At 41.0% G+C, this 23,613-nt stretch overlaps 1 protein-coding gene across 9 annotated transcripts in view; it reads left to right on the forward strand.

Annotated features, from left to right (window-relative positions):
* ICA1 (islet cell autoantigen 1) overlaps positions 1-23,613 on the forward strand; it is a 146,845-nt gene that overhangs the window by 115,959 nt on the left and 7,273 nt on the right. For 3 of the 9 annotated variants that reach the window (XM_023740480.1, XM_004386121.1, XM_023740482.1), the window contains 5 exons: positions 2,670-2,767; positions 5,273-5,325; positions 7,916-7,978; positions 8,078-8,119; positions 18,362-18,631. In XM_023740480.1, coding sequence (XP_023596248.1) covers positions 2,670-2,767; positions 5,273-5,325; positions 7,916-7,978; positions 8,078-8,119; positions 18,362-18,631 — 526 coding nt within the window. Of the gene's footprint in view, positions 1-2,669; positions 2,768-5,272; positions 5,326-5,424; positions 6,108-7,915; positions 7,979-8,077; positions 8,120-18,361; positions 18,632-23,613 lie in introns of those variants that run through there. The other 6 variants (XM_023740485.1, XM_023740484.1, XM_023740486.1 and 3 more) reach the window with 3 other exon arrangements.

Here is a 23,613-nt window from a genome sequence, read left to right on the forward strand (position 1 = left end):
TTGTAGTATTCTTGCCATTTTTCTGTAAGTTTCAAATTACTTCAAAATAAAAACTTTTGAAACCTGTCTAATAACGTCACAGAGCCCTAGTGGCACAGTAGTTAAGAGCTACAGCTGCTAACCAAAAGTCAGCAGTTCAAATCTACCAGCCCCTCCTTGGAAACCCTATGGGGTAGCTCTTCTCTGTCCTGTAGGGTTGCTATGAGTTGGAATAGACTCAACAGCAACGGGTTTTGTTTTGTTTTGGGAATAACTTCACATCATCATACTGTGTTCTCCTTGTGTGACCCCTGCTGACCTCTTTATCCTTGTAAGACATGTACTTTTGTCTACTACACTGCAGCCACGGAGACTTTCTTCTTGTTCCTCAAACAAGCCAAGTTATTCCCACCTGTGGGCCTTTGCTCTTGAACTGCACATGACTGAATCCTTCTTGTCCTTTAGTTCTCAGCTAAGTGTCACTTCCAAAGAGAGAACATCCCGGTGAACTGAAGTAATGACCTAATCACTTTCTATCTTCCTATTTTAATTCTTTGCCTAGACCCATCACTAGCTGTTAATTTGGTTTGTCTTATTCAGCAATATATTCCCAGCACCCGAAATAACGCCTGGCACTTGGTGAGTGCTCAAAACAGTTTGGTGAATGGATGAACTAATCAAAACGCCCAGAAATAGGGAGTCATTAAAAATGATGACAGTGCCTTATGGATGTGGTTTATGCAAGAAAATGATGCAAAATGTCACTCAGGGGGCATAAACTGAAAGAGAAGACCTTGGCCCTACATCAGAATATTGGTGAATGAATGGACATTTATGTATTTAAAGTCAGTATTAAATGTTGAAGGTTACATAACATCTTTGTTATATTCTCCTTTCTAATAAACTTTTTTAACTCTGAAATACCTACACAGATTATATTGGCTAAGACAATCTAATGTCAATAAAAATATATATATATATACAATGATTCCAGTTGTATAAGTAGTATGAGTATGAAAATAAAACAAAGGAAATACACAAAAATAATAACTCATTCTTTTAGGGAAATGGAATTAGGAGTGATCTTTCCTTTTTTTATTTTTCAAATTTTCTACCTATGGTTCTACTATTTTTCTAATTTAAAAAATAATGTTAATTGAAAGAACATAATACAGGATAGATATAACAAAATATTAATAGAACAGTGAATATAGTTTGGAAATGAACTTTCTTGAATTTGGCATGCCTAGTGAAGTTTTAGGGAAATAGTGGTAATTGGTCTGTGCTTTGAAAAGACTGATAGGGCTTTTAAGGCTTGACAGATAGGTATAGCTTTTTAGACTGAAGAAGCAATGAACAAAGATAGGGAAGCAGGAGCTAGCACATACAAGACTATGAGAAGACAGGCCCAACTGAATGGAATGCTCATGTTTGGGGAACAGTGTGAAACGAAGTGGGAGAGTAAGATGTGATCACAACCTAGAAGACCTTTACAATGGGGCAGAGAGGTTTAGCCTAGAAGTGGAAAAAAGTAAGGAACCATTTCTTGAGAAAAGGGGAAATATGATGGCATGAGTGTTTTAGGAAAACCATTCTGTGAAGGGAGTGAAACAGAGGTGGCAGTTACAAAGTGGACACCACTGCCCATCTGGTAGCCATGGCAGACATCAAAATCAATCCAGCTCTGCTCTGTGGAGACAGCCTTAGAACTGTCTTCATCTAGCCTTCCAGTCAGGCATTCGTGATCAGTCGAAGTTGGGGGATGAAACTTAATTGACTTCTTCTGTTGTGTGTCATATTAGCGAAGTGAAAGATGGGAAAGAGGAGAAGAAGGTGAAGGACCAAAAAAGAAGGACCAGGATTTTAATAGTTCTAGAAACATAAAAAGGATAAGTATCTTGAGATGTTTCTTTTCTGTTTGTAAGTCTGTATTTTAATTAGGTTCAGAAATAAAGATCATGTTTTTATAATTCATTATTGTTATAGAAATGTTTACCATTTTCTCACTGAGTCTTTGTCACTGGTGTACATGTTCTAGGTACTAGCTTTTAAAAAAATATTATCTTAAATATTTAATAAGCTTTGAAAACAGTAACTCCAAGAAATGATGAGCCAGAAAAAAAAGATTCTCACCAGATTTGTATGCACCTGCTCTGTCTACTCGTGGGAGTTAAGTTGTTGGAATATGTTAAGCCACTATTTTGGCTTTAAAAAAAAAAATGGTTTTGTTTTCTGTTGTTTTTTAAGAGCTATTTTTAGATTGCAAAATAGCAAAGAAAATTAAAAATAAAATGAAATTGTCTCATCTTCGTGGGAGGGGGGAAGCTTCTACATTGTCAGCATGTGGGCTGCAAGCTGAACACAATGTTTATCATAGTTGTATGTTGAAGATGGAAAATAAAGTTAGCAATAGCCGAAGACCTTTTGAATAACTTCTCACAAAAGGGAAAAGATAAAGCTAGTGGCAAAGCAACTCTCCTTTACAGTCTAATATTTTTGGGGTAAGTATGAGAACATTGTTGCTTCTCTATATAAAATTTCCTCTCTGTCCACTTGATTGGTTCAAGGTACCCTCCACATGCCTCTTAATTCAAGGTTTGGTTGCTGGAACCAGCAATAGTTGAATTTTTTATTCACATATCTGCCTTTGTTTTGTTTTGTTTTTTCATTTTCTGTGGTTTGTGATTAAGAGTTTACAAGACCCTATGAAAAAACTAGTTGAGAAAGAAGAAAGGAAAAAGATCACCCAGCAGGAAAGTACAGAAGCAGCAGCAGAGGAGCTGAATCAGTAAGTCACACACTACTTCTGGCAAAACCTTTCCTCCCATGGGTAAGGATAGCACAGTGCTCACTAAGTCAGGTGAGGGCCTCAGACATAGGGTAATTACCTTACTTCCTCAACTCTCAGGGTAGATGTATTCAAATTAAGTCCTAAGCTCCTCAGCACATATTCCTGGTGAACCCTGACTTACTCATCCCAGTAAAAGACCCATTTCTGGGGTACTTAGAAAGGGCACATTTGTAGGGAGTTGACTGGGGTAAGAAAGGGCAAATGTGCCTAGCTCTCCCTGGCTCTCTGCCTTATGGCGTTAGTCCCAGCTTCCTACTCTCTCTGGCTTCTGGATCCTATCTGGTCCTTTTTTCACCATCACCTACGCGGTGATGTCCTAGACAGGAAATCCCCTGGCTTTGCTCTCATAGAAGGAGATAACCTATAAAATCGCCCTGTAACACATAAAGTACTAAGGCAATTACACGAAAGTGGTGGGAGTTGGGTTTATTATTATTATTGTGGTAAGTATATATGTAACACAACTTTTGCCAGGTCAACACTTTTTGCATGTATAATTCAGTGACATTGACTGTGTTTGGGGGGTGGGTTTTGGCATCTTGTTTTCTGCCATTCAGATTCTTTCTCTTTTCTCCTCTGTGAAATAGAGAGCAGTTCTGAGCACAGAAGTGACTGCTCCATCTTTATGTCATGCCTTTTTACAAAGAGGGTGCCCCTGAGATGAACTTTTTAACATATAAAGCACATGGTTCCTAGTTATCTAGTGCTGCTATAACATAATTACCACGAGTAGATGGTTTTAACCAACAAAATTTTATTTTCTGACAGTCTAGGAGGCTAGAAGTCTGAATCCAGTGTGTAAGCTCTAGGGGAAGGCTTTTTCTGTCAACTCTGGGGGAATGTCCTTGTCTCTTCAGCCTGTTTCCTGGTTCCTTGGAGATCTCCATGTGGCTTGGCATCAATCTTGCCCCATCTCTGCTAGTTTGAGTTTAATCTCTTTTGTATCTCAAAAGAGATTGACTCAAGATATACCCTACACTCATCCTGACTCATTAACATAACAAAGACAGCCTGTTCCCAAATGAGATTACAACCACAGGCATAGAGGCATATATAACCACACATATTTTGGGGAGACACAGTTTAATCCATAACAGTTCCTAATCTCATACAGCAAGAAGGTCTAAATGTGAATATATGTCATTATCTGTTGAGCCTGCAGGAGTTAATCTTCGAACTGGCTGACCTAGAAAAGCAAACTAGATTATTTTACATTCATTGATTCCTTTTCCACACACAAAAAAAGCTTAAATGATAATCTTATGGTAAACCAGGCTTATCTTTTTCCATGTTTTTAGATAAAGTTTCACATGTACTTTTTGTCCCACAAAAATATTTGCTGCCAATATTGGCCCTTTTAAATTTTAAAGCAATTACTAGAAAATTTCTTTAGTGCAGAACAAAGACAAGTTTTCACAGCAAGAAAAACTGTAGAGTGTTATCTGAATCCAGGACAGTTGACTAGTTTAGGGAGAATTGATGTACCTATTCCTGGCAATGGCAGTAATGCCAGCTACCATTTCATGAGCACCTACCATGTGCTAGGAACAATGCTAGGTGCTTTATTTATCTCAATTCATTCTCATGATAACCCTCAATGTAGTCAATATAGGTATTATTGTATGTATGTTTGTAAATGATAGAAGTGAGGCTCAAAGAGGTTAAGGAGCTGCCCACAGCCACTTGTATAGTTAAGAGAGCCCAGAGTGAGTCCCGGAAACTTCTTTTCACCATATAAGTTAATGCAATAAAAATAAAGCATTATTAGCCTTTACTCAGAAGGAGACTACTGAGGATTATCTTTTGACTAATTTTAATTAGTTTCAGATTTCTGAAATATTTTTGTACCTCATTTTTAAAAGCTCAAAAAGCATAATCGAGTAACTACTTAAAATAACAATGAAAATTGAATAAGAATATTGTCCGGAAGCAGCAGGTAAGGATGAGGCACTAATGAGCCTCAGAGCAATGATGTGTCTCTGTCCTTGAAGAAATGTAAGAGTCGAGTAGGCGACAGTCTGTCCAGGTTTGAGAGTAATTCTGCCTTCAGCCTTGGGTAGTTTAACTGACTTCCTGGGTGTCTTCTCCTGTAATACCAGGAATCAGGATAAACACCTGATCAAGTTATTACCATGTTTTTAAAAGAGGTAGTTATCTATCTTAGTTATACTTAACTGCCCACCAAGATATTTACAGAATATTTACCTTATGATAAAACCAAATTCATATATTAAGATGCCACCAACCAACCTCGGGACAGGAGAGAGACAGCCACTTTCTTTTTCAGAAGGTGGATGGCATGTATTGTCCTTTCATCTGTGTGTGTGTGTGTGTGGTGTTGTTGTTATAAGTGAAGTGATAGATATTATACTGAAAGTCTGGTGTATCATAAATATACCATTTGCAGAACTTGATTGCTAAACTTTTTTATTTTATTTTAAGGTTAATTTCATTAGCCGATGAAAACCAGAGCAAGGAATCCTCTAGTTTTAAGAGTAAGTTTTGATTTTATTTAGAATTGCTTCTGAAATACTACTTAATACTCAACAGCCAACTCATTTTTTTTTTTTTTTTTTTTGGCATGCTCCTTCTAGGTCTTTTCTTCTTTTCCAGTCGAGAAAGGGCTATATGAATTTGCTTTCTGTGATTGCAGTTTTTAATTTTCAAATATGATTGATGCTGCCCCTTTAGCATTATTCAGAGAGGGTATATGTTTTGAACCAGAAGACACCATGATTAGTCACTTCACCAGTATTCCTTCAGAGGAGCACTACAATTGAGACCTGGTAGAAAGCTATTTCTAAGAAATGATAAAAATTCTGCTGTTACCATTATTAGCTGTAACCATTTTGTGCTGTAGAGATAGTTTTAATAAAGTTACATTATTACATTGGGTAAGTTTGACTGTAGGTGATTTATGGGGCTGGTTGGGTATTGGCCTTTTGTTGGCAATAGATGGAAAGAGCTAAGCTCAGACATTGCTCTGCCAGGTGAGTCCTCAGCCTGCCCTGTAATGAATGGTACCAGATTCCTCAGGTTGATTGAACCTGATGCATTAGGGAATGGGATTAGAGCACTGGTGGATGATACAATATGCTATGAAGCCCTTATCAGTGATTTCTGTTTCCTGCCAGTTTTCTCGTTGGTCCCTTTTCTTATACAGCGGCAGAAGAGTATGTGGAAAAGTGTAGTTAAACTGTGATGTAATGCTGAGCCTCACACTGGGATTCAAAATCCTTGGGGACTCAAGAAAAAACTTAAAGGTGTTATGAAGATAACTAAGATTACATCAACCCTGTGCCCAGCCTGATCCTCCCAGGGACGCTTCTGCCTCTGCCTTGCCTCAGCCTTTGCTATGGAAACCTTTTAGGGAGTCAGGAGGTGCCAGCGCAGATCCTGGAACTTCCCTTCTGCTCCATCCTTCTCCTTCACCCTCTCTTCCTGGTCTTCCTTCCCACTTTTCAGACCACTTGCTTCACCTACTTTCTTCTTTTTCCACTTTCCTCTTTTATTTGCTTTTCTCCCTTCTGCCTTTCAACAGAGAAACCCAAACTTTTTTGCCTCTATGCCTTGACTTCATGTCATCTGTTTATACATATATGCCTTCACTAATTCATGTATTTGTTCATTTGTTCAACAGATGTTCATTGAGAGCCACCCTGCGCCAGGCCCAGCACTAGGTTCTGGGTATGCAGTGGTACAGCAGGCATACTCAGACCCTTCCATGTTGGGGATTATAGTCTAAAGAGGAAGCAGATGTTAATCGAATAATTAACAAGTAATTGGACAACTCCAGCTTGGGCAGGAGCTACAAAGGAGAAGTGCAGGGCTAGGGACAGGTGTGACAAGGAGACCTCATCTGTTTGAGAGTAGCAGGGAACTAGCTTAGTGAAGTACTAGTATAAGACCTGTCAAAGCAAAGGAAACAGCCTCAGTGACAACTGTTTGGAGTCCCTGGGTGGTGCAAACAGTTAATGCACTCACCTGCTAACTGAAAGGTTGGCGATTTGAATCCACCCAGAGGTGCCTCAGAAGAAAGGCCTTGTGATCTACTTCTGAAAATACAGCCATTGAAAACCCTATGGAACACAATTCTGCTCAGACACACATGGAGTCACCATGAGTCAGGATCGAATCAACCACAACTGGTGGTAGTGGTGGTGGTAGTAGTGGTAGGCAAAGGCAGTGAGCCAGGAAGGACCAGGAGAGAAGGTCAGAGAAACAGTGTTCTGAACTGCGAGGGAGGAAGTAAGTAGCAGGAAAAGAAGGCAGAGAGGCAGGCAGGGCCTGATCTCACTGGCCACGTTTGAGTTCTCTGACTATGTTGATCCAAGCCCTCCAGGTCTCGGTGTCCCGGTCAGAGCTGTAATACCAACAGTATGAATCATTAATATGATGGGAATTGAGGTAATGGAATAGAAAAATCTTAGTTCTGTGGGAAAATGTAAACTCCAGTTTATTATATTCATATTCAAATTATATCTATATAAATTATATATTCATACAATATGTAACAGAACAGGGGGATCAAATGTTCTTTTTCCTTGTGCAGTATGATCACTTGCTTGTGGGATTTGCATGTTATCTTCAGATCGTAAATGTTGATCACCTTGTTTTATATATATACAGAATGGAATCCATTATAATGAAGTATCATCTGTCTTTTATTCTGTCACCTGCAGGAAGTCTAATGTACATATGAGTGAACCAAGTTTTAAGCCTGTTCTGTTGCCTGTTTTTTGTAGCCAGGCCCATATGGCTAAAGTTCATTAGCATCATCAAGTAATTTTCATTTACCTAAGTCATACAGTTGGCCGCGTGAGGAGAATTGTTAGATCGGTGTCATATAGTTTTCTGGGTTATCTATGAAACAAATCAAAGCTTCAGGGCTGTTCAGTTCAGCAAAAATTCTTTGAGAGCCAACGGGTGGAGTAAAATGTGACCAGAGGACCCCTGCTTCTGCTTGAGTGAATTTGTAGATGCCATCTCTTCCTGAAGCTGTGTGTTTACCTTACACTGCAGTAGTTTGTGAACACGCACACCGTTCTGAATTGGCGTAACCACTTGCACATGTTATATTTACAGCTGAAGATGGAAAAGGTATTTTATCTGCCTTAGACAAAAGCTCTGCACATAATGCATGCTCAGGTAATCTAGATTAAGGGAAACTACTCAATTTTAATAATTTGAACCAAACTCTTTATAAAGAACTGACTCAATTTTGTTTTCTCTCTCACCCCCCAAAAGGACCTGTAGATGAACTATTAGACATGAAACCTGAGGAAGGTGGTAAGATTTATGCATTTCTTTGGGGTTATAATTTGTTTAAAATTTTTAATTCATTTTTTACATGTAGGAAAATATAATGTTAATGTTTTGAATAGTTTTGCATTTCCAAGCCAGTTGCTTTTAGGTGACTATCATCTATCTTTATGCCCAGGTACAAATTAGTATATGTGGATCTGCCATCTTTAGTATAATTAGTTTTATAATGCTCAAACTGAAAAAACCAAAAGCTAAAGCAGAGCCAGACTAAAGCTAAAGGTCATTATGTTAAAGGCCACATGCTGTAGTATAAAAATCATGGCCTTCTGAGTCAGACAGCCCTGGATTTGAATTCTAGTTCTACCATAAACAACCCGTGTGGCCTTAAGTAATTTACTTCATACTTAAACCCTCTAACTCTCAGTTGTTCTCATTTATAAAGTCTTTGTGGGTTGCTGTCAGAATTGAAGACTGTGTATGCAATGGGTTTTTCATGGCCTGACACAGAGAAACCCTTTTAAATGGTAGCCATTTGAAACTGTAGAATTAGGAATATTGTCCTGATGGTATGCTGTGCCCTCCACCGTTGAACCTTAGTTAAATGCAGGGGAAAGTTTGCCTGGCCAGGTCCCTCAGTTAAGTTCACTGGACTAAACTCACTCACTAAATTACTCCCCAAAAGAGAACCCAGAACCATGGATTTGGATAAGACTGTATAGTCTTAAAGAATCCCAAGGAATTGAGTCTGTTCGGTCTGATTATGGGCTGTGCACTCCCTCCTACAAAGGGTTTCCTTCTACTGAATTACCACGAGTCCAAAATACCCGTCAGGTTCTGAACCAAACTCTAGAGCATCGCTTTCCTTGGTAGCTGGGGCACAGTTGGCCCAGGTGTTACAGTTATCATGAGACTAGAAGTCAGCCGAGGATATCCTGCCGGCCCCAGTGAACCAGGACAAAGGACTCTCTCAACCCACTCTGAGCTTGATTTGAATTTATTTTCCAGAATGTGAGAGGAAGAAAGTCTCTGGAAAACAGAGGGCACTGGCTAAAGTTTTTTTCAAAAACGGAAAGGCACCACAACTATGGCATTAAATTTACAGGGCTTAGGAATATAAACTTGGGGGCAGAAATTTGCTTTCCTTATTCATTTCTTCCTCTAGGCAGCACGGTGTGTAATGTTTCATCAGTGCCTGTGTGTATTTTATCAGAATGAAAACTCATTTGTAAATATTGAAACCATATCAAGTTAGGAGAATAATAAGCAAGCAGTTAATGCAGATTGCCATGCATGGCTTCAATTTTCATAAAAATTTTTCCCCTTTGGCTTAAGTATAGAATGTTTTGATGGAATAAATGCATTTTTTAAAAATACATATCTTTTAGAGGGGAATTACTTCACTCTTACAAAAGTGAGATAAAGATAACAATATAACAAACACTTGGTACCCATTAGTTCCTTGGTGGCGCAAATGGTTTGTTAGGCTGCTAACCAAAAGGTTGGAAGTTCAAACCCACCCAACAGCACTACAGAAGAAAGTCCTGGTGATCTGCTTCCGTAAAGATTACAGCCAAGAAAACCCTATGGAGCTCACTTCTACTCTGTAACACACAGAGCTGCCATGAGTTGGAATTGACTCAATGGCATCTAGTTTTCTTGTTTGTTTGCTCTAGGTACCCACCACCCAGTTTTTGCCTGTCTTGACATTTGACAGATGTATTCATTATCATTCATATGCTTCAATTTATTTTGATAGGAAGATATTTTTTTCTCCTCCTATTCCCAACATTTTGTTTATGTAAGTTTTCTCTTTGCTTTCATTATCACCCTATTTTATTCTTTTTAATAAACTTAATTTTGGGAGTAGGCAATGTGTTCCCATTGGTACAAAAGCAAAATGATGATAAAAAGGTATCCAGTAACACAACCGTCTCTCCCATCACTGTGCCCAGCCCCTCCCGATTCCAGTACTCCCAAACCCCAGTGTATCTTTTCTTATTTCTGTATGTAGACATAGCAAATATGAATCTATGTTCTCATGTTCTCTTTCTTCTTACAAAAAAGATTCTTGGTTTTGGATTCTGATTCTTTTAACTTGGTAGAAATGGTATAACACTAACCCATAGCCATGCATGTCTTCACAGAATTAAATCAGAAACGCTACTGCCTGAGATATATGCTCACTTTTAAAAGCTTCCTCAAAAGCATATGCCAGGATACTTTGGAAGAAGATTGATATCTTTCTGCTTATTTAAAACAACATTTGTACCTTACTGGTTTATAGTTAACTATCTTTATGAGTTTCATAGAATAGCTGCTCATACCCTTTTTCTGAGCACTCTGTTTAGAGATGTGAATGCACGTTCCCCTAAAATGGGTACTTGTTCTCAGGCAGAAAGATTGATTTACAGATTTTCTTAGTTAAAGGCAATGTCATGTAATTTCTCCTTTCTCTTTATCACTGCCAAGTCACAAAGCCCTTTAGGCCTGAGCGATCCTTCCCCACTATCTGCTGCCTCTTCTGTGTTGCCAGTCCATAGGCCAGCATCAAATTAAAAGCATTACCATGGCAGCTAGTATAAAACTATTCTCTCAGTGAACAGAGAACTTGAGGTGACTGAAGAAAAGAACACTCATTTGTTGCTGATTTCAAAATGTGTGCCCTTTGGAAAACTGCCGGAAGGCCCAATCCTGAATTAAAACACTGATTATAATATGCAAGACATTAAACAGCCAAGAAATAAAAAGAGTTCAATCCAGGGATGGCTGACTTTATAGGACTTGGAGGCTATAAGCTTTAGCACCCTGCTGCTTGGGGCCGTTCACTCCCAGTAGTAATTCTGTTTGATGAGTAATAGCTAAGCTATGGTATAATGCTATCAGAAAGCCCACCAAGTATGACAACAGCAACAATTCTCAAGGAACCATTGTCCGGAAAATCTTTAATTCAGTATCATAAAGAAATGTGTTTCTCCCTACTAAGTAGATAATGAAATAGAAAAAGCAATATTTGACAACAGTTTATAAAATGTTTCAAGTGAAAAAGAAGTGTAGTGACATTTTGAGATGTTTGCAAGTGGCTCTGAATTCATCTTCTGACCACATGTGACGATCCCAACCTCAATTCTTGAATTATAACTTGTAGAAGTCTTTGTGTTCCTCAAAATTGCACCACAGAAAACAACCAGCAGATAACTGAACAAAAAGTGGTGGTAAAAAATGGAAAAGAGTAAGATAAATTTCAGCTCACCTAAAGCTTATAACTTGGCCTTACCCAAAAGGCTTCTCTTCAGGACAAGACTAGTTGAGCCAATTAAAAAAAAAGAAAAAAAAAATATATATATATATATAATTATCTGTATTACAATTATATTTTTTTGTCTTCTACTTCCTTGGTTCCTACTTCTGGACTTTGTAGTTCCAAATTGTAGCTGCACATCAGAACTACTCAAAAGCTCATTCAGTAGCTACAGTAGGTCTGGATGAGGGTATGTAGTCCATGGTGATAAAAAAAAAACAAAAAACCCAAACCTGTTGCCGTCAGGTCAATTCTGACTCATAGCAACCCTATAGGACAGAGTAGAATTGCCCCATAGGGTTTCCAAGGAGTGCCTGGTGGATTCGAACTGCCAACCTTTTGGTTAGCAGCCAAACGTTGAACCACTGCTCCACCAGGGCTCCAGCCCATGGAGTTTATTTCTCTATCCGGAATTGTCTCATGTAGTTATCTATGTATTACTGACTAAGGGATCTTATGGAGTCCCTGGATGGTGCAAATAGTTAATGCACTTGGCTGCTAACTGAGAGATTGGAGGTTCCAGTCAACCCAGATGCACCTCAGGAGAAAGGCCTGTCGACCTAATACCGAATAATCGGCCACTAAAAACTCTGTGGAGCACAGTTCTACTCTGACATACATGGGATCGCTTTGAGTCAAAACTGACTGGATGGCAACTGGTTTTTAGGGATCTTATGCTTCCTCAAATGCAATATGATAAATGCTAAGCTCATTATCTTCTCTCATCACCTTTCCCTGTCCTTGTCTTCTTCATTGTCCTGGGATGTACTGCCTGCCTCGGTCCTCTCATAAAATATTACTACCCTTTTAAAATCACCTACTTTTGTTACATGATCACCATGTAGTCAGTAGTGTTCTATATAGAGAAGAATTTACCCCAATGCCAGGTCTCATGATTTTTCGATAAGATTGCTTAGTTGTTAAGATCTAATACTAAAATGGAGGAGCAGGCCTGGGGATCATCAAGTATTTTTTGAGTGACTACTCGTGGTCTAGCACTGTTGGTTTGTTTGGTTTTGGGTTTTTTTTGGACAGTGGATAAGGATGGTTTTCCCCCCATCTGTCCTTATTATAATCTATGTCCTTTTTTCACCAGATGGGAGTTTTTAAAAGCAGTATTCTTGAATTCTAAATACGTACTTTTTTTTTTTAGCAGAGCCTTTTGTAATAAAGACTTATGTTTTTGTTAGATGTTTCTGCAAGGTGGTTTCCTGCCATTCTTTTCCCCATACCCTCTTTTGGTGATGTGAGGATAGTGTTGGTGTTTGGGGTTTTTCATTTGTATCGCAAGCATGCAACCTTTGCAATTAGTCATAATGTCAAGAGTGGGTACCAGGGAGAAAACCAGAGAAACGGAGTCTTCCTGTTTCACATACAGATGAAGGTAAACTAAGTGACATTTATCTTTTTGTTTTTCTGTGCTCTCATTTTTGGTCTATGAAGTTATGTTTCCATTTTCTATGTTCCTAGTTTATGCTGAGGTCATGAAACTCAGTATGATTTCAAAAATATTACCTGAGCTGGCTGTCACCAGTTTCACACACTGGCTTCCTGTTACCACCACTCTCCCTAAACCTAAGAAAGTGTCCTCTGTATGTCGGTTTTCACAAAGCTAGAGCTCATTGGTTCAGGATCAGTTCTCTTAGGGAATGTTTTCCCAGGGGCATGGGAACCTTTTAACAGTTTTTAAACACTTGGCAGTGCAGGGCAAACATGCTGACTAGTTCTACCATCTCAGCCATTCCTCCTCGGTGCCTGCAGCCAGGAGCTTTCCCTGGCTGCCCGTGGAGCTGTCTGACCTTAACAACCATCAAAACTTTACAAAAGCTTAAATATTAGTTTGTACGTGAGATTCTTAATAGGTTCTGTCTTAGTTTTCTAGGGCTGCTGTAAGAAAATACCACAAAGTGTGGGTGGCATTAAAGAACAGAAATTTGTTGTCTCACAGTTCTAGAGGATAGGATTGCACATCACGGTGTCGGCCATGTTGATTCTTTCTGAGGGCTCTGAGGGAAAATTAGTTCTGTGCCTCTCTACTAACTTCTGGTGGCTCCCAGCAATCCCTGGCATTCCTTGGCTTATAAATGGATCTTCACATGGCTTCTTCCCTCTGTGTCTGTTCTCTTATATAAGATACCACTCATATGAGATTAGGACCTACCCTACTCTGGTGTGACCTTATGTTAATATGATAACATCTCAAAAACCCAATTTCCAGATAAGGTTATATTCACAGATATAAGGGTTAAAACTTCATCCTATCTTTTTGGGAGACACAATTCAACCCATAAGAGGTTCTGAAGTGAAAACAGTATGCTGCAGTGAGAAAACACCTTGACCTAAGAGCCAACCAGATTACCTGTAACTAATAAATGATACAACCTTGGCAAGTCATTTAACCTTAGGAATCTTACACTTCTTCATCCCAGGGCATCTCACTGGGAGAAAAATAGCAGGTTCCCAGGCAGGGGACAGAAAAGTATGTTTGAAAAATAGCAAGTAGAGGAGTTTTGCTGAATTGTAGGCTGCCCAGAAGGCAGTGGTGTGATGGGTTGCTGAAAAGGCTGCATTAGAGCTTGGCCAGAGCAGTCCTGAATGCCACTGTAAGGAGTATTACTTTAGTTGCTAGTTAGGGGAAGCCATTAAAGGTTTTGAGTAAGAGATTAATAATCTCATAGCTGGGGCTGAGGTAAAGGTACACAGTGGAAGGGTGCCAGCAACCTCACCCATGGGCAAACCCCAAAGGGCCCCTGAGTCAGGAATTTGTTATCAGGGTTCAGGAAGGAACTTGGAATTGGAGATTGAGATTTGAGACTCTTCCATGGTGAGATTGGAACCATGAGAGTAGATAAGATTTTCCATCGAGAATGTAGAGAGGGGAGATAGGAGGACATCCAAGTGAGCTACCTCATGGGAACTCCCAGGAGATGATAGTATATCAAAACAAGGCAACAACACAAAATGCTATAGAAGTTGAGGCCTGAGAAAAGGGAGTTGGATTGGGCCATGAAGATCTCACAAGTAACCTTCCAGAGAGCCATTTCAGGATAGGGTAGAGGCAAGAACTTGATTACAAGCAACTGAAAAAAGAATGGTGATGAAGTAGAGTGTGTGACTGTGGAAGGAAAGAGAAAATAGAACGGTAACTTGGAAAGAAGGCAGCAACATCAAATGAAGATTTGATTATTGCTGGGATGTGCACACATCGTCCGAGGCCAGGGGAGGAAGCATTGAAGAGTGAAAGACTGAAGATGACGGAGCTGAATAATAGCAGGAAAGGAGGGCAGGATACAGAGGGAGCTAATATTAGGAAGGGGGAGGTGATGCATGAAGGCTCATAGAGTTGGAGGCATAGAGGTGAGAATTTGAGAATGTCATGTCTATTGGCCTATATTTTTTTAGTAACATTGGACCTTGGGTTACCTGACATGAAAGTAAACACAGAGGCAGGGGAGCCTGTGAGAGAGGGAAGGACGATTGGAGCAGCATCTGTGGATTTGAGATGAGAGCTCCACAGCCTCTGTTCATCCTTTAAGAGGAAAGGAGGATGGGGGCACCCTAATCCCAGTAACAAGGCTTGTTTAAAGATATGGGTGGAAGCTATGCCTCTGGTTGTGTATCTGCTAACAGGGCTTCTCTCAAACAGCTTACCACATCTCTGTCCCCATGTTCTCTCAGTTGAGCTGAATTATTTTCAAAGAAAATGACAGCATCATTTGTAAGAGCCAACTGACTAGTGTTATTTCTCAAGTCTCAACTTGTCTGGTTTCAGACCTAAGCCTGTCCTTTTCTACTTGTAATTAAGTTTTTCTTACAAGTTGTGTATACTAATTTCAAGCATGTTAATTATCAGTGCAATAATTGAGAGGTTTCCCTGTTTTCTGGTTCAAGTCAGTACCAGTTTCATTGCTTTTAGCTAAGTACTACTCTTAAAAGGGAAAATATTCACTGTGCAGTATGTTTTAACTGTTAAATAACCAGGACAGTAAGCAATAGGCCAGATTCAATGGTAGACTTTAGTACAGGCAAAATCTCTATTCAGAACTGAATCTAGACAATATTATCCTCACTGCGAATCCTTTTCTCAACTCTGTCACTGCGTGTGATAGGAGATAGTATTAATTAATATTTTTTTTTTGCTGTTGCAAGTGATATAAATACTTCTTTAAATAGTTTATGTTTAAAAAGAAAAAATATATATTGATCCAGCTAACTGGGGACACACAGTGGTGGGTTGGCTTCAAGCAAGGCTGGATCCAGGGGTTTGTTTAGACAGTGTTGTCAGGACTTCTCTCTCCAACTCTTCACACTGTTTCCCTCAATGTGTTGGCTTCGTTGTCACTGCAGCCTCAAACCAGCATGTTTAGAATTTGGAATCTTAGAGAGAGAGACCATCTTCCAATTTCCATATACCAAACTCAGGGAAGCTTCTGGCATGTGCGCATCCCTGAGCCAGTCACCATGGTCTGAGAGATGGAGGACTCTGGCCAGTCTGAGTCACACGTCCACCTGGGTGGGTGTGATAAGGCATCTTAAGTCTCACCAGGATCACTTGGAGGAGATATTTCCCCAGTAGGAAAACTGAAGAAGTAGGTAAAAACAACAGAAGTCACTACAGATACCATAGCAGAAAACCTAAACGGTAAAAACGAAGACAAAGCTGTTCCAACTGTGTTTTGTTTTGGAAGGCTCAACATTAATTTGTTGTTGCACACATTAGTCATGATCTTCCCTAGACTGACTTCTAGATTAAAGCTGTGCATCTTTCCCCAAGGTTTGACTTAGCAGAGGGTTGTACAAAGTGACTATTGGAGGAATACACATAATTTCCAACACTCATTTAAAGTCATCTGTTCTTCTAGCCCTGGTAGTGTAGTGGTTAAGAGCTATGGCTGCTGACCAAAAGATCGGCAGTTCAAATCCACCAGCCGCTCCTTGGAAACCCTATGGGGCAGTTCTGCTGTGTCCTGTAGGGGCACTATGAGTCAGAATGGACTCGACGGCAACAGGTTTTGTTCTTTTGTTTGTTTATTCTTCTAGGGTCTACACGTTGACTTGAGTTGGTTTCAATAAAACAGGTTTGACTCAGCAATCATCTGGTTTCAGTAAGACCAGAAACCAGGGGAAGGACTTTGGGCATTCAGGTTCCAACTAAAAGTAGGAAGTGCAGAGATTAGTGAAGTTAATTCGTGTAAAAAGGATGATACCAAGAGAAAAAGGTGCAGAGATGCAGGTGTTGATGGATACACCCTCACACAGCCAGGGTGGCTGTCCTTCAGCTCCTTCATTCATAGAGGTGTGCTGTCTTGCCTCACCTGCCCACCACTTAGAGCTGTCTTACCCACCATGCACGGCTCTGAGTGGTTCCTGTGCACCCTGGTTCCACAGAACTGCCTCAGAAACTTGTTTCAAATGCCGATTTCCTCATTTTCTCACCCCCACACCTCCAGGCTAAGTCTCAGTGAAAATTTCTGTGATAAAAAAATAATGAGAGTGCTTAAATTAGATAGTTGTCCAATTAAAGCAATGTTTTGCCACTATTTTTAAACCATAGTGCTATGAGTATGACTAGACTCCAGGGCTCCCTGATTTATAGCCAGTCTGCTTAGCACATCAAAACCCCTCTTTAGATCTTTATGTAAAGTGTGGTTGAAAATAGATCTAGTAAAGCTGACAGAGATCAGTTTTATTTTATTTTTTTTTTAAAAAAAGCCTTTACTTACCAATTATCATACATTTGAGGAAAACCTGTAGATCTCACTTAATATGACAGTGTCAGAATTGCAATATAGTTCAGAAAAAAATGTATACATCATGATTTTCCTTCTTGTCATCACAACAAAATATTTGTAGTTTTCAAGTGATGATTAACAACCTATAGTTAAATCTGTCCTTGATTCTCAAAGTATGTTAGAAACTTAATGAAAGCTCTTGTTATATGATTTCTGACAGTAATGCTCGATTCTACTTGTATTCAATGTTTAGTATTTTGTCAGTGTGGATATTATAAGGATGGTTCTTTTCTTTAAAATTTTCTTTCTAGATAGGTAATGAGGTTTAAGGTATATAGATGTATTTATTTATTTATTTTTGTCTTCTTGACAACACTCTGAGGTGGGCATTATCAGTATTATAAGTTTATAGATAAGAAAACAGGCTTAGAGGGACTCAAGGGCCACGTAAGTCATAGATTGAGTAAGGGATCGTGCTATGACTCTCCCCTGAAACTGGTGCTCGCTCCAATTCTCCAGAGTTGCATTTCTGGCCTATAAAACTCACGCTCTGGGTCATTCCTTGATTTGTCCAGTACCCCTGTTACTCTCTCACCTTCTGCCCTCAAGAAAACAAGGCCAATCTTTCCTTCACTTCTTGCAGCTGTGTTTCAGCAAAGGCAAAAGAAGCAAGGATGCCTTTCTTGGTCAAGCCGGTTTCCAGACATCCTTTGCTTCCCTTGCTCCCCTGGGCCAGTCAGGGTGTGGTGAGCATTCTCGCCCCCCTGGGCAGAGCAGGCTGCCACACGGTGTGTTGGTGGTTCTAGCCCAGGCAGTGTGGATTGAGGGCTTGTTGTGTGGGAAGATTCAGGAAGCCGTACAAACAAGGAACTAAGATCTCCAACATGCTTTCAGTCCTGCCTTTGTTTCCTATCTGAAAAATGTTTTGATAAATTTGCTTTTATATTAAGAAAAAGCCAAAACCATAGAGTGTTTATGGAAAAATTTAAATATAACTGTAAAGACCCCCAGAAACTAGACTTCCTTTGAGGAAGGGGGATGAGGGAAAATGGGGCTAGAAACGTATTTCTGTTTATCTGTTCAAAGAGGGACCTAATGAGATTAATTTATGTTTTGATACACTTTTTCTTAAATCTAGCGGTCACCCAGCCCATCCCCTCCCAGCCCTCCTTAGCATTTATTCCCAGGTGGAATGGGGCCTCTGTGATGGTGTGTTTTGTGCTGTTATTTAATCAGCTTGCCTGGGCCCAATGGCAGGGGCCATGGAACCTGAAGGTGCCGACAAAGATGACCTGCTGCTCCTGAATGAGATCTTCAATGCTTCCTCCTTGGAAGAGGGCGAGTTCAGCAAAGAGTGGGCTGCTGTATTTGGAGACAGTCGGCTGAAAGAGCCAGCTCCGGCCATGGCTCCAGGAGAGCCAGACCCCAAGCCCCAGGCAGGCTCAGGATTCCTCCCTTCGCAGCTTTTAGACCAAAATATGAAAGCCTTGCAGGCCTCACTTCAAGGTATGTGCTGCCCTTGAGATTGAAATGGGGTTTTTCCTTTGTCTTTTATTTTTTCCATCCGAAGCCATATTTTTTCCTTGTTTGTCTTTTTTATGCTTTCTGTATTTTTATTTTACATCCAGTGACTCTTCAGTGGAAGCCTCAGAATCCCATTCCAGCTTTAAAATATGTTGCAGGGTTTAAAATCTGTTCTCATCATTTTATCCCTATATGAACATTTCCTGTTAGAGGCTGGAGCAGTGGTTCTCCATCTTGTTGTGTGTCTTTGATTTTAGGTTTCTTTCATGGCATACTTGAGAAGATTAAGTTGCCTTTGCAGTTATGGCCCTGTTTGCTTGGCTGTCCCTGCCTGGCCACTGCCCTGACTGAGATCTCCATCTTCTCAAGAGGAGACATTCCATAAACATACCTTCTTTGTTGCTGCTGATTGACAGTACACTGTGGAAACTCTATTTCTGTTGGGCCTCTTAACTCTTTTTCACACTAAGTTTTATCTCATACTCACTCTTGCTCTCCTTCTGTCCCATCCCTGCCCTGAGAATCCCCTCACTCAGCTATTCATGTTCTGCCTGATTCAAATGGCATCCTCAGCCAAAATGGGTGGGCAACATTGGTAAGGGTTCAGGGTCCGCGAGGCTCGCCAGCAGGCCGGCACATTGGTTGAGATTGTTGGCATGGGTAGCACATTGGTTTAAAGTGTAAAAATCAAAACTTGGGTTTAAATTTAAATGTTGAAGTTTGACTTTCTAACAAACAGGCCTCGGGAAGGAAACCGTTTTTTAGCATTTCTTTTCAACACTTTTTTCCTCATTTCTTGTCACTTTAATGGTAAGACAGGTATCACTATTAAGAAATTCTCAAATCGTTTTGGCTTTACTGCAGATTTAGGCTATCTCCTTAATAAACAACGTGTTTATCTGGCACTTAAAGCCGAGAACAAACGGCAGAGCTGGAATGAGTAAGTTAATTATGGGCTATTAAAGCCTAAGGTCTTCGTAGATGAGATCATGGACTCAGCAAGAAGTTGGTGGGCAAGACAAAAGAAAAAAAAGTCTTCCCTCTTTTTTATGAAATACACGACTCCTTTTCTCTGCCTTCGTGAGTCCTGTTTTGCAGCGAACTCATTTATGTAGTAATGGAGTTTAGAGATGCTCTTGGTAGGTGCCATCGAATCAGTTCAGACTCGTAACGACCCTGTATTCAACAGAATGAAACATTACCAGGTCCTGCACCATCCTCACAATCGTTTCTATGTTTGAGTCCATTGTTGCAGCCACTGTGTCAATCCATCTCATTAAATATTTTACCAAGCATGCTACCCTTCTCCAGGGACTGGTCCCTCCTGATAACAGTTCCAGAGTACCTAAGATGAAGTCTCTCCATCCTCCCTTCTACAGGGCATTCTAGCTGTACTTCTCCCCAGACAGATTTGTTCATTTTAGAGATAGCAGGGGTAAATGAAATCCAAAAAATATTTCTCCACCCTGAGTTTCACCATATCGCTCACTGGAGCAGCAGATGAGCAGTGCTGCCAACTGACTTGAGTTTTACCCCCTCACCACCCCGTGTTGGAGGTGCTAACAAGTTGTGAGGAGTCAGAAAGTGGGGAGCCTGGTGTCCGCAACTGGTATCTCGGGGCTGCTGGAGACCCTCCAGCTGTGCTGCAGAATGAACCTCACCTGGGCTGGCTCCCCCAGGTTTGGAGACACAGGACTGCTGCTGCAGACAGGGAGTGTGGTCTAGTGTTCCCACTTGGCTGGGTGGCTGAGTGTCACTTGGTGGGAGTGCCCCACTCTGACAGCTGAGAAGCCAGAGCTCCACACCCTCTTCCTGAGCAGGCCAAGTGAGAAGAGCTCAGCTCAGGGCCCACAGTGGAGCCCCGAAACAATACCTGAGAGCTACAGACAAGAGCACTGGCGATGGGGCTTGGCATTTCAGCCTTCCCCCAAGTCCCAGGGGAAGGCACAAAAACTACACTTGGGTCTAGTGAAAGAGGTGTTTCTCACTCAAACTCCCTGGGCCTTTACTTTCTCATCTGCAAAATAAGGTATTAGACACACTAATCTACCAGGAGAAACCCAAATCAACCAAAGCAGCTTCTTCCGCGCTTCCACAAGTGAGTACCATCTTCTTATCCCTCAGCTATACCCCACTTCAGAGAGGCTGAGGTGTGATATTGCGTGACTTTGTGAATCCATCATTTGTAGATTGTAAAACAGCAATAGCCCAGACTCAGTATGGCACACACCATGTGCTAGGCACAGTTCTTTGTGCTTTTTATGTGTGTTAACTTACTTAATTCTCACCACAACCTTACCGGGCAGGTACAATTATTATCTCCACTTTATGGCCCAGGAAACTGAGGCACAGAGAGGCTTAGTAATTTGCCCAAGGTCACACATCTGTAAGGTCAGGCTGGATTTTGAACCTTTGTGCTCTCACTCAGGAACCTGTGCCTTTAACCTTATTATGTTCTCTTGCTTCTCAGCAAGATGTGTCTGGTAGCAAAAGTGATTCACCAACAGATTCCTTCAGGTTTCATCTTTGAGAAGAGTAACAGTAATGATAAGCCTGGGCCTGGGCATCCCGGTCATATACAAGGACAGGGACACTTGGATTGTCTGGAGGAGGAATGTAAGTGTGAGAGACTTGCCCCTCTCTACAACAAAAGTTAAACTATGTTCCAAAATAGAATATTTGAAATTGAGATTGCCTTATGAAATCTTCATTGCCTATGCACACTTAAGCACACTCACGCTCAGTCACACTATTGTCCTACCTCTGCTTGATGGGCAGGTGGAGCACACCCTCCCTGGTGTCAGAGGACTTAGAGTCAAATGCTCCGGCCCACCTCCATGGCTCCCTCAGCTCCCTCCCACATCCTGCCTTCCCCTCCCCATCCCTCTTCTCTCTCTTGCTCATCTCTCCAGTTTTCTCCCCTGCCTGCCTTCCTCTTTTCTTTGACCCCTCTCATCATTCTGTGCCTCAGTACTCTGGGGGAATGAAATGGAAAGGATTTAGTTAGAGAACAATCACATCTTCCTTCCTTGCTACTTCAGGTTCAAAGAGAGCAAAACAAAGGAACTTACATGTAGGTAGGTTCAAGTTGTGCTGAAAATTTGAAGGAGTTAATTTTAGCTGGGATTTCGAAGAGTTTCTGAAGTTATCAGAGTGATAGGGGCCAGGGTTTCCTGTGTCATGCGGTGATGAGAAAACTGTACCTTCCTGAGGCCTCTTAAAGTGAGTGGGAGGGAGCCAGCCAGCAAGGCTGCCTGAGTTAGAGATAGGCAAGGCAGATAGGCCTCATATTCAACATTCTTCTCTATTCTCCACCAATATCCAAAATTTAATTTAGAAATAGACTCTGATACTGAAAAGAATAACCAGCTACTCAAAACAAATGTACCAGGACATCCTTTAATTTAGGATTCTACAATCCAAAATCAGGAGTCTTTTCCGTATTCCTGTATACAGCCCTAACTGTGTTCCTTCAGGACATGCTTTGATTCTACCCAATTTTAAGATGTTATTGCCATCTTAGAATGGAATAAGACTCTTAGAATGGAACAAGACTGATTTTTGGTTATCTGGGAGCCCTGGTGGCACAGTGGTTAAGAGCTCAGCTGCCAACCAAAATGGTCAGCAGTTCGAATCCACCAGTTGTTCCTTGGAAACCTCCATGGGGCAGTTGTACTCTGACCTGTAGGGTTGCCATGAGTAGGAATTGACTCAATGGCAACAGGTTTGGTTTTTTTGGTTTATTACCATCTAGGTACAGGTTTCTGTTTAATTCTAACATCACTCCAGACTTTGGGTTATCTCAAATTCACCTTTCCTCAACTGAAGCTCACCTTGTGCTATTCCTGGCTTGTCCTGGCTCAGGGTTACTAATATTTCCTGTATTCAGAGGAATAATGCAAAGGGAAAAGACTGTGGGGCGTATTTAAAGATAGTATGAAGGCAGAGCAGGCACTCTTAACACGAGCCAATGGAATTGTTCATTCCATCAAAGAAGTAACACTTCCTAAGCCTGCTGCAGAGCATCCGCAAGGCAGCTTATGGATAGCTACAGGTTTCAAGTGCCTGCCTTAGTCCACAGAAGGAGGCTTGATGACCATCTACTCCACCCTCATTTTATAGATGAGGAAATTAAGGAATCTCAGAAAGGTTTTGTGACTTGCCAAGTTGTTGCAGTTTCTTCCCCATTCATATCAGGTCTAAACTCCTCACCTTAGTTTACAAGGTCCTGTAGGACCTGACCCCAGCTCCACTGAAGCCCACAACTGTGGTTAGCACTGCCATTGTTCTGCTGGAGAATGATATATTATGCCAGTACACTGGACTCTAGCCATATAGGACTTCAGTGGGCCCTACTCCCTCCACCTCAGGGCCGTAGCACGTGCTCACTCCTCCACTTAGAGCATGCCACCTGCCTGCCCACCCCAGATGCTTGCTTTTGTCTGGTTAACTTCTTCTCATCCTTCAGGTTCTCAGTTTAATGTCATTTCGTATAGAAAGCCTTTCTCATCTCCCCTCCCCGCTCCCCAGCACCCAGTGTCAGGAGTTTCTGCTCTCCACTGTCACTACACCCTGTACTTCATCATTCCATTTATCTCACCTTATTGTAAAATTGATTCAGTTCTCTGTCTCTCCCGCTAGATTGTCATGGGCAGGGCCCATGTTTGTGTTGCTCACTGCTGTATTTCCAGAACATAGCTTAGTGCCTGGACTATAGTAGACATTCAGTAAATACTTGCTGGATGGGTGGGTGGGTGATAGGTGGAGGAGGGAGAGGAAGGAGGAAGCAATTGAGAGTGAATCACTAGATTGAAAGGGAACAATCCTAGGAATGTGAACCTCAGGTTAGTCCTGATGTCTCACGAGCTATACAAAGATAGATATTCAGCTTAGCTTTTTTGAGGGCCTGCTCTCCAGCCAGTGTACTAACTGGTTTCACATACAAGATCCCACTTCCAATACAA

The sequence above is a fragment of the Trichechus manatus genome, unplaced genomic scaffold, assembly GCF_000243295.1.
Source record: "Trichechus manatus latirostris isolate Lorelei unplaced genomic scaffold, TriManLat1.0 scaffold00156, whole genome shotgun sequence".
NCBI classification, from domain to species: domain Eukaryota; kingdom Metazoa; phylum Chordata; class Mammalia; order Sirenia; family Trichechidae; genus Trichechus; species Trichechus manatus.